This window comes from Zea mays, chromosome 7, assembly GCF_902167145.1.
Source record: "Zea mays cultivar B73 chromosome 7, Zm-B73-REFERENCE-NAM-5.0, whole genome shotgun sequence".
In the NCBI taxonomy this organism is placed as follows: Eukaryota; Viridiplantae; Streptophyta; class Magnoliopsida; order Poales; family Poaceae; genus Zea; species Zea mays.
Genome location: NC_050102.1, coordinates 169,078,000 through 169,089,500, shown reverse-complemented (window position 1 = coordinate 169,089,500; position 11,501 = coordinate 169,078,000). Strand labels below are relative to the sequence as shown.

Sequence of the window (11,501 nt, the reverse complement as noted above, 5' to 3'; positions counted from 1 at the left end):
GGGACGGCTTGGCTAGCAGGTAGTGCTAGACTGCCAGTGCGTGCACGCTCGTGCGGATCTCTCGCCGCGCCGCGGCGTTGCTGCGCTTAGCCTTTCAGGTAGGTGCACATGTCCCCAAGGCAAAGCACAGGAGAGGACGGCAGACTTCGGCTACAGATATCTTCATATTTACGAGAAAAGTTTTCAGCTTGAAGTCAAAAGTCTTGATCCACGTGAGTTTAAAAGTTTGTCATGGCATCACTTCGGTAAGGACTATGGGGCACGCGTATTATGCTAGGCCAACATGAAACATAGGCATAGACATCCAAACTTTGTTTCATACTTTCGTTGCCACTAAATGCATGTGTTTCATACTTTGATTGCCACTAAATACATGGTGCAGACTTCACACCCGTACAGAGGATGTCCGAACCTTGCCTGCCAGGTGAGGTTAACCTTACCTACTCCAGTGTGCGGATTTGGTCCTCTTGAGCTAACAAAAAACAGCTCACAGAACATAAAACCAAGGCAACAACAGAACAAGACATCCGAAAACATTTTTTCTAACAGAACTAAACACGGCCTATTTGGTATGGCTCCAAAGGATTTTGGCTTATTGCTACAGTACCTGAAAGAGCTGAAGCCGGTGAAACAAAAAAGTGAATTCACCAGTTTCTAATTCATTTTGATAAAGAAAAGCATCTCATCGTTAAGATGCACACAGGATCTAGAGTCACCCAAACCTCTACCAAACACCACTTAGACCGTGTCCAACAATTCACCGTATGGTCAACTAAAACACTGTTTTACAATATTTTGCACTATAGACTGTACTGTTAGATGTGAGGATGGCTAATCTGCTGGAGATAGCCTTATGCTAGCTATAGTTATTCACACTCCATTCTAAAATATAACCCCTCCCAACACAAATTTTGTACCTTATGGTTCCAACTTGTAACTGAAATGAGATCAGAAAAAAGGGTGATCCAAGAAAGCAATACAACAGTCTGAAACATGATACACGTTTGAACAGACATTTAAACCCACAAAGATAAACACACTACACAAAGAACAAAGCTTTGTAGAACCCCCGGAAGCCTTGCATCTGTGGCATTCCAAGAAATATGCTGAATAACGAACTTCTTGACATTTCTGTTGATGAACAAAAACTTTCAATGCTGTTAGTGATATCCCCTAACCATTAGTTCTGTGAGCAAAATTGCAGCAAAGCAGCGCCTTACATCTCCCCTCAGACGAACTCCCCCACATCAGTAGTATGATTTCCTTGGATTGTTCTGCAAAAATAGCAGAAGCATCAGGCAAACAGAAATAACAGAACACCTGGAAGCAGGCAATGGCAGCCAATATTACCAGAGGGTTTGGCCTATAGCGGTATCCAAGCATCATCCGCTTCTTGTATTGCTCATAGATGTCATCTTCAGATGTGACCTCACCAGGCTGGACTGCCCCAACACCAAGATGATCCTTCTTCACATCTCCAGCCATAACGGGATCTGCACGGCCTCTTCTCTCGCTCCCAAGACCCTCACCTGCAGAGTAAACAACATGTAACACCTGGAAGTAGAATGGTGAATATTATCTCTAATTGCCTGACTAAACACCCAACAACTCCCACTGGTGTTGGGATGTTGAGAACCAGTGCATGCAACACAATGCTGAATCTATCATAGATAGTTCTTATCTGGTGTTTGGGATTGTATGCTTTGTTCACAGCATAATTTTACAATATTGAAGGTTTGCTGGGTAGCATGACAAGAACACAGAAAGAGATGGATACAGGCGAGCGTCAAGAGTTTCAAATTTTACAATTTATTCATTCAATATTTCCCTTTTTAGACGACATTTTTTGCGTAAACAGTATCTATCATATATAGAAATACCAAATATACACCAACAAATAAAAGCAATGATAATCAGGGTCCTATCATCTATGGGTGTTGTACTGTTATCATAAACTTAAATATCAATCAGCCATTCAGCCTCACAAATACCACAAAATTTTGAGATTGATCCTTCACCACTTAAGTGGTTATAATTTTTTTAGAAGCAAACTGAATGGTGTTAAGCAATTTATTTATGAAGAGAAAAATGTGACAGTTTTACCAGAGATTATTGTAAGGGCTTGTTCGTTTTAGTGCCAATCCATGTGGATTGGACTGGACTGGGTGGGTTTAAATCCATAGCAAGTCAAAATCCTTCTTAAACCTTTCCAATCCATGTGGGATGAGAATAACCGAACAAGGCTTAATGGTATTAAGTATTTAGGGACAAACCTTCCCTCCAACCCATCTTAGATAAAAGTTTGTGCCCAATATTGTCCGCCTGAATCTTAGCCTTCTCAGCGGCTTCTTTGGTAGCCTTTTGTGCTGCAGCATCATTACACCGTGCCATAAACTTTTCAAGTTCTTCTTGAGGAATGAAATCACCCATGTGGTGTCCCTTCTTAGGAGGACCTGCACAGGAATTAGTTGTGCTGGAATAAACATTGAAGCTTCTACATTCTTTCAACAAGGAGAATAATGTTGTGTATGTACCTTGAAGAGAAGGAGGTGGCGGCATTTCATCTTTCGACTGCCTTGGTGGCCTCTTCCGTTCTTCCAGTGCAGCCTTCTTTGCATAGAATTCCATCAATGCTACAGGATCTGATGGTGGAGCTGTATGATCACCTGCAATAAAATTAGCTAGCATTGAGCAAATATGCTAAAGCCCTGTTTTGATTCATGAAGCTAATAGTTAGCTGCTAAGTGCTAACAATTAGCTCCTTTGGATCCAAAAGGGTCTAGCTAATACACAAACTAACAACTATCTTACTGGTTGGACCAAACCAGATAATAGCAACTATAATAGTTAGCTAGATAACATTAGCTTTACCTATTAACTAGCTGACTATTAGCAGCTAATGAAATCGAATAGGGGCTAACAACCAAACAATCCAAGTTGGAAGACGATGATTTAAATTTTTGAAGCAAACTATAGGTTGGGGAGATGACAAACCATGGGTCTCAGGGTTCACAACAGAAACCCAACAACTACACCATATCTACTACATGCACTAAGCCAAAAGAATGGAACAGAACATTCATGAATAGTAACCAAATGCAAAACAGGGATGACTTGTAAACTAAACAAATAGTAAACAAGTTAACACAACCCAGTAACATAGATAAAGTACTCCCTCCCTGTTTTTTTACAACACTTCTTTCTTTGAGCATCAATTTTTTTAAAAAAAAATGTATATGGTCACAAAATAAGATTTATGTTTATAGATCACTATGAGAAAGTCTTTCAATTCACATGTGGTGAAACTACATAGATTTTTGAAATTGATGGTCAAAGTTAGGAATGTTTGACTTAAAACAAACCTAATATGACATGTAAAAAATGAAGGGAGTAGTTAAACAACACATGAAAAAGACAAGGAAACGGTGTATGCAAATTTTACCATAACTAGAAGAGCTTCCTTGGGAAGAACTACCCTCATATGCCCCGTACAAAGCTGATGCAGGTGTCTGATAGTTAGACTTCTGTTCAAATGAGCTTCTATAAGTACCACCTGGTGCCTTGAAGCTTGCAGTGCCAGAGTTAGCTACATTAACAAGAGCATCCAGCATCAAGACTTGTACAGAAGTATAAATTATATAAAACAGTAAAGAAATTGTGCCACGAACCACCTTTCGATGCTTCAGCCTCCTTTGACTGAGCAAGAGCCCTTTCCTCTTCAGCAAGCTGAAACTCATAATATTTGTAGTCTGGACAGTTTTTGTCAAATAGAAACCTGCAAATGATTCAATATTTTTATATATACCAATAGTTGAAAGTAAAATTGACTCATTAAGAAAAACCACCACACCGTAAAAGAGTTGGTAAGAAAAAAATTGTGAAGTCGTACTTGAATGGTGTATCTCCAGGATTCCTCTGTCGTGTGATATTCTCAAACTGTCTCCCGTTTTTGGCAACAAAGCTTGCCAGTTTGTCAGCGACTTGTCTCACTGTCATATCATTTGGTGGGGGTGGGGCTGCATGTCACTTAAAGAACTGATTAATATCTAGTGCATGACAAGGCAATGCAAATTACTGCAGTAGAGCCTCCAACTCCCTCAATCACATCCTTCCCAGCAATGTCAATTTAGTTAACTATAAGCTGCAGTCATAAAAAAAAGACAACCTTCACGACTTTCTGGTGACAATAGTGACTAATAATGGATGCAGATGATGAGAGGGAGATGTTTCTTTTGTAAACCAAAAATGTATGCATAAAACAAAAACAAAAAAGTTCACAGCACCTTGGTGCAACAGCAAGCAATTTCAATGGTTATTTCTAAAAATTTAAACGATGTTGACAAATTCCACCGCTAAAATGCATTGCAAGATTCATTGTCACTAGTATAAATGCATGAATTCAATATTATTATGGTTATGGAATGTCTGGACATTAGAACATTTCAAACCCATAGTTTCAATACACGAGTAATGAAATGACATAGGTTGTGAAAAAGAACACTGTTTTTACAATATAATAATACATAGAAAAAACAATAACATATTTTGTGGTTTTGGCTTAGTGTTTTTTTCCTTTGTGATCAAATATACATCATACTATATAATCAAACACCAGAAGAAAAATAATAAAGCTAGACATATATATAGATACTACTAGCTTTGATACATAGCAATAGTTTATATATGGAAAATCGAAAAGGGCTTAAGTACCCTGTGGACAATCGAAAACGAATGTACACAATACAAGTATATACATTAGGAATGTGTACTGCTAGTGCATGAAAATAAAAAAAAAACTCAACCTGCGGAAGTGAGACAGCCTTGGACATTGTACTAAGAATACCTCATACAAGTCGAGAAAACCCCCCGAACCCCTGCCTCGCTGAACAACCACGACCAGGGCCAAGCACTAGACTTGTGCTTTGGCGTGAGACAGACGAGGGGATTTTTAAAATCGTACTGAAATTTGCTCCCACGGGGAGCTAAACTCAGGACCTAAGGAGTGCTAATCAGACCACCTAACCAACTCAGCTGGAGGCCCTTTCGCATGAAATTAGACAGGCCAATGCTTCATAACTCACAATGGTGCCAAAGGTAATGTGAGGTGTGCTTTGATTTTTAAAAAAAAATGGGGAAAATGAGTTTTGAATAGGTTTTCTTCAAGAACTCAAAATAACATGGTAATTGGATGTAAAACTACATCGTTGTATCGAAACACCTTGAAGCTTTAAATGTTATGGTATATTTTAGTAACCATAAAGAACTCAAATATTACCGACCATCCAAACGGTCCTTTAGAGATTTCAATAATCAGTATGTAAGAAAATTAAATTCAAACCATATAGTTATTACTTAGTTTCATTATCAAATGTGTTCAGAATCGCAATACTTCCAGGACAACACCATCAAATAAATGGAATAAAAAAACTCTACATAGAAACTGATAATGCAATCATCTGCACCAGCTGTAATACTTTGGGAACAGATATCAGAAATTAGAACTCACTTCAATAGTAAAAATACTAAGGTATGTCGCATGCGTGTGAAATGATTTGCGTCAAATTCAATGAGATAATCTAAATCCGTGACTGAATTCGATGAAAAAACACTAATTGCATGAAAAGCTATAAGGTAATATATCACTGATGTTCTGTCTCGGTTACTGAATTAGAAGCCTTATCACATGTTTAAACCTAATCATGCGATGGAAAATTGGAAACTACAACCCATAGAACGCCTTCACTAAACAAGCTAACAGTAAAACAGCAAGAAATTAATAAATATAAATAATTACCAACAGCCCCGGACGCGGCAGCTGCCGCAGGAGCATCAGCTTGCACAGACTTCTGGCGTTTGGCGGGCTCCTCCCTCTCAACATCCACAGCATCCTCATCCTCCTCGTCGGCTGCAAACACAGGTGCAACGGCGACCTTGGCCTTCTTGAGACTAAAGGCCAGCTTACCAGCTGAGGCTACCGGAGCAGCGTTCTTCAGCTCGAATGGCCTCTTGTTTGCCGCAACAGCAAACCCCTGCTTGGGGTTCGCATGCTTGGGAGCCGATGAGGCAGAGGCAGCAGCGGCCTTCTTCTCCTGCGCCTCCTGCTGCATCTGCTTGAACCTCTCCATGAAGGAGCCATCGTTGGTGAAGATCCCCTTATCCATGGCTCGACACAGATGCTTCCGCGGCCCTTGGTTGCCGCCTCAAACAGCTACAATTCTTTCAACATCCAATCAACACACCACCGTCGTCGCACAAAAAAAACAACAGCGCTCAATCAACCCTAGAGAGCGACTCCTCCAAAATAATCAACTCGAATGTTGCAAAGACAAATACGGTACGAAACTCCGCCGCGGAGATCTGCAGGTGGAGGAGTCCCGGATCGATGCACAAGGGCTTGAATCACGGGATCAGATCGAATGCGGGGCGGATAGACCAGTAATTTACCTGATGCGGCCGAGGGGGAACGGACGGGGAACCCTAGTGGAGGGGGAAAGTATCGTGTGAGGTGGGGATCGGTCGGAGAAGGGGAGAGAATATGACGGCAGGAGCCGGCTGCCGGGCCCGGGAGGATACCGATTCGCCTTCCACGTCACCGCGTGTGCCGGTGCGCTTCGCCCTCAGAACCGGGCCCGCCGGGTTTACGGGTTCTGGCTCCGGGGTCGGCCATAATCAGGTAGTAATTTGTCAATCGTTATCTCACTTTTTATTTTAAACTTCTATATACAAACAGTGTATATATAAAACAATATTATACATGCCCGTAGGCATGACGTTAGTGGAGTTAGTCTAAGAATGTTTTTTTAGGACCGTGTAAAATATAGAACGCGGAATTGTTTGATACTATTTATAAAGTAAAGTTTAAAATAGGTAATAAAATAAGGGATAGGATAGTAATATGCTGGAGACAGACTAATAATGAGCTTCAAATTTTACGCGATATAGAACTTAAGAACTACTCCCTCCGTTATACAAAGAACGTCGTTTGACTTTTTTATGAAGTTTAATCAGCTCGTTTATTCAAAACAATTTATAATTATCATTTATTTTCATTCTAAATTAGTTTATCATATAACTTACTTTAGCTGTGAACTGCATTTTTCTACGTTTCCATAATTATTTTGAATAAGACGGGCCGATCAAACTTGATGTCAAAAAAGTAAAACGACATTTTTGTGGCGGAAGGAGTAGAACATATTAGATTAGAGCATCAGACGCTATCTTTATTCATTTTTAAACTAAAATTAATTAAGAGCTCAAATATATACTACTCTATTAAGCACGTACCATGGGTGCCCCGGCGCTACCATGCCTCCGCCTGCGACACCGTGCCCCCGCCCCCGCTTCCGTCATCACGCAAGCTCTGCTGTCAATGTCGCCCGACTGCCCCATCCTCAGCGCCCCACCCCCGTTCGCCCCTAGATCTGGATCCCGCCCATCGTCGGTGCCTCCTCCCCCGCCCCCCAGAGACCCGTATCCCGCCGCTCCCCCGTCAAACTCCCCAGTCTCCTTTTTCCCCGTCTCCCCCTCCAAGCACGCGCCACCGACCTCCTCGGCGCCTGCGTCCAATGTCGGGGCCTACGCCAGCCGGAGCCCCACCCTCATCCGCCTGGCGCCAGCGCTCGCTAGGGCGGACCTCCTGGCCACGATCGGACTACCCCATGTTTCTGGTAAGCGGAACAACGAACCTTTGAAACTTCTTGCAGTCATGTTTGTCTGTTTCTTGGTACCAGGAGCAGGTGTTTTGTGTCAAAACCCAAAAGGTTGCCTCCTTCGCTGTTGGATCCGCATGCCCTGCCTTTCCGTGCCGTTGTTTTTCGTAGATTTCGTGGCTGTTAGATAATTGTGACAGTGTTCTTTTGAGAGCGAGGTTAACCTTGCCTCCAGTTCAGTCGATGGGGTTTGGTTGGAGTCATGCTACAAGCGTTAACTATGTGGTGGCCTATCAAGTATTGCTTTTTATTTTTTGGTCCAATCCATGAACATAATCATTAATCTTCTGTATATATTGTGCGCTCTGTTTACAACCTATTGGTTCTAGGCTATTAGAACACAGTACTCATTTGTTCGCTTTTCAGCTAATAGTTTAGCTCATTAAACTACTTGTGGTCCTGCTGATCATAATAGCTTTTTATTTTAGCAAGTCCTGTTAGTGGGTGTCTGTGATTTATTGTTCCTGTGTACTAGGTGTTCCTATGATACTTGTGATTTTCTTTAATATATGAATTTGGCATTTATGCAGGTTGAACACGAATTAGAGAACAAAAGTTTATGACAACCAATGAGGTCATTGAGTTCTTTTGTGAGTTAATTGTTACACGCATTCCCATCATCGCAAAATAGAGGTTTGTCTTTCACTATGATCACTTAGCTTCCTAAAATTATTTGTTCTCATAAATAAAGAAAATAAGATCTCAATCTTATGCGAACCTTTTATTCAGGGAATGTCCAGTCGATCTGAGTATTATTTTTCTTTTTTTGTTGTTGCTCTTGTGCCTAGATACTCAATGTCAAGACTAAGATGTTGCCTCATAAACGGAGAACTGATTTAGGTGGAAGCAATGAAGTGAGGAGGTCCCGTGAGGATATGTGTTCTCTGAAGTATTCCAGTTTAAGTGTTGTTTGGTTGTATGAGCAGATGGTGCAGATTTTGCAATTATTGAGAAGAATGTATTGCTATTACAGGGTTTTGAGCACAACAATAAAGAGTCTATTGAAGTTTTTGTATCACTAATGAGTAAAGTGAGTTATTTAAAGTATGCTTTTACTTATGTTTGTCACATGTCAATATTTAATTTTATATTTGGACCAATAGGCATGAGTTCATGACTTTCTATTTATACTATTTTAGTATAAATAAGGCACACCTTTTATTGGTAGATTATGCATACCTTTTTTATTTGGGACATTTTGTACTTAATTTCATTTTCTTGTTTCTTGATTCTATATTGATGTTTTTCTTTGAGGAGTATAGACCTCAAAGAAGCTAATATTTTACTTGTGCAATTGTGCAAAACCCACCCAACTGGCAGAAAATTCTTACATACTTCCATGGGTATGAACTTTAGAACTACTTCACATGCATATTGGAATATAACCTGAAGATCATGTTTTTGCACTTCGGTTTCTCTGTTTGTACTTCATGCAGAGTGTGTTAGCATGTAGTCTGTAATTGCTAGAACATGATTTCTTGTTGACTGCCACTATGCTCTGGCTTTTTTCATATGCTCTCTTTAGTCTTGCATGTTTGCTATCCCTACAACATGTGCAATGATTTACATATTTTTACAATGTTTGTATTACTTCTAAAGTTGCAAGCAATAAATGATTACAACACTATAAAGATAAGAATGGTTGTCGCTTCATAAATTTGAGTGGTCATACATATTTGTTCATTAATTGTTTCTATACCTTAGTTTATAACATATAACTGAGTGGAAGAAACATTAAAGGACAAACACTTCTATGTAGAATTTCTACTTTGGATAGAATTTATACTGCTTAATTTGTGAAACAGAAATGAGAGTAAAATAATGACCAGGGCATCATTGTTGTCAAAACAGTGCCCGCACAAGGGCCTGAGCTTCTCCTGGCCACCAACATCCTCTTGTCTATTAGGTGCCCAATTGGATCCTCACTTGTGAGGATGTGATCTATTTTTAATTTAGATCTGCACCCACCATCGATAAATATGCTACAAAAAATGTTTAGCTACCCATCAGGATGTATATTTGACTGCGAAGTTATTTACACAGTAACCCATTAGGATGTATATCCATACACTAATGCTTATATAGCAGTTACCATTTAGAAATTAAGCATAGCAATACTAGGGTGTAATATTTGTTTCTCCCATTTTCAGTTGCTAGTGAACACTGATCCCTTTTTATGTGAGAAATAACATCATCACATCAAATTATGACCATTTATGATCTGTTCAGAGCTGCTTGAGGTGCCCACACTCTCCATAGCTTGTATTTGTGTATGTATTTAGTGTATTTTATGAGTTCTCGTTCAGTTAGCAACGCATATCTTAGGATTGTCTCCAGTCTATTCAGTTTGGTCAAGTACAGTTTGGTCAGTTTCAGGTAGTGCCGTCGTGCTGCAGGCAATAGTTTGATACATGATTTCTAATAATGTTGATGGTATAAAAAATATGTCTAATATTTGCATTGTTTCATTTTGTAGTTCCTCGAATAATGCCTTACACCACCAAAACATTGTAGAAGTACGGGGAGTTCTATAGAAAGCATCTCTCATGATAAATCTTTGTACATAGATACAAGGTAGTTGTTTAATCCATCATTAGTTTGTTAGCACGACTATCTAAGTCACACGAGAGATGATTTATATAGACCTGAAAACTAACTTCTCTCCGTGAAACATACGATATCTGTTTCTCCTCATTTTTTATAGCAACTTCATACCTTATTTCCACATAAAAACTTGTGACTACAGAACATAGAACATACTCTTATTATTTCTTAGATATTTCATATAAATGTAATCTTGAGAGTTGAGAAGGAAACTTGGTTAAGTGTTATTACAATTTGTACATCCAATCAAGTGCGAAGAAGTACTTATTCACATATGACAGATAAGGATGTGTTAACAGTTAAATCTTTGTATGTCTTTTAGGCTTATTTTGAAACTGCAAAATCTTGGTCTCCTGCTACACGAAGGCCATCGCCTAGATGGAGCCCTCTCCTCCCTTGACGCATCAGCTCATTGCTGGCCTATTGGTGGTACCCTAAAAATTAAGATCACTGCATCACATTTTCCTTGATTGCTTTGAATTTAAAACATCTTATGAGAAATGAAGAGACATTGGCAAATTGAGATTTCAAACCTATCACATAGATTGCCGTTATAGCTATCAAGTCCAATTTGTCTAATTCAATAACCTTATGGGTTTGACCTCACTCATTACTGTAAGGTTTGGTTTGTCATCCTACTATGGGTATTATTATAGGCCAATTTTGCTCATGTTCATAATGGACTTGCAAGAACAATAAAAAGTTGGTTTGGTGATGGTCAGAATCAGCCATCTTTGTACATATTGGTTGTAGTGATATACATGGCACCAAACTACTTGCTTCTATGCTATTTCTTTTCCCATTTGTGAGAAGATTCCTAGAGAGTTAAAATCTTATGGTCATAACGATCATAATGTGGTGGTCTCAGGTAGCATTCCATCTCTCATTTTTCTGTTGCTAATTAGATGATAGAGAGTCAGAGATTCTGGATGCCTTCTTTTAAAGAAAGATTTTATGTTTGTATGTAGCCTCAGTTATTTGTTGGCAGAGGGATGCAGGAAGGTGCATTCACCCTCTTCAAGTATGTTAACTTGCTAACCCATCTTCGTATTGCCTTGTCTTATGTTACATGTTTTTCGATTACTAAACATTGTTGTCCTGACATGTATACCATGTATTCTATGCTGTTTATTTTCCCGTCCATGAGAAGATTCCTAGAGAGTTCAAATGTTATGGTCATTGTAGAAT

General features: G+C 39.5%; 1 protein-coding gene across 12 annotated transcripts; it reads right to left on the bottom strand.

Annotated features, from left to right (window-relative positions):
* Positions 1–639: 639 nt before the first annotated feature.
* LOC100284792 (gamma response I protein) lies at positions 640–6,710 on the bottom strand. 12 transcript variants are annotated; one of them, XM_020540561.3, is made up of 10 exons: positions 6,445–6,652; positions 5,795–6,216; positions 3,890–4,016; positions 3,672–3,775; positions 3,443–3,586; positions 2,535–2,666; positions 2,274–2,453; positions 1,351–1,529; positions 1,221–1,274; positions 640–1,131 (listed from the first exon to the last, which is right to left on the bottom strand). In XM_020540561.3, exons 2-9 carry the CDS (start codon positions 6,159–6,161, stop codon positions 1,248–1,250), a joined length of 1,260 nt encoding a protein of 419 aa, XP_020396150.1. In that variant the 5' UTR covers positions 6,162–6,216; positions 6,445–6,652; the 3' UTR covers positions 640–1,131; positions 1,221–1,247.
* Between the last annotated feature and the right edge of the window lie 4,791 nt (positions 6,711–11,501).

Excerpts from the sequence above, each read along its gene's own strand:
- LOC100284792 (XM_008653306.3), bottom strand. The coding sequence starts at position 6,161 with ATGGATAAGGGGATCTTCACCAACGATGGCTCCTTCATGGAGAGGTTC. Across the intron at positions 3,587-3,671 it reads GGAGGCTGAAGCATCGAAAG|CTAACTCTGGCACTGCAAGC; the intron begins GTGGTTCGTGGC and ends TTGTTAATGTAG. Across the intron at positions 1,530-2,273 it reads TAAGATGGGTTGGAGGGAAG|GTGAGGGTCTTGGGAGCGAG; the intron begins GTTTGTCCCTAA and ends TTTACTCTGCAG.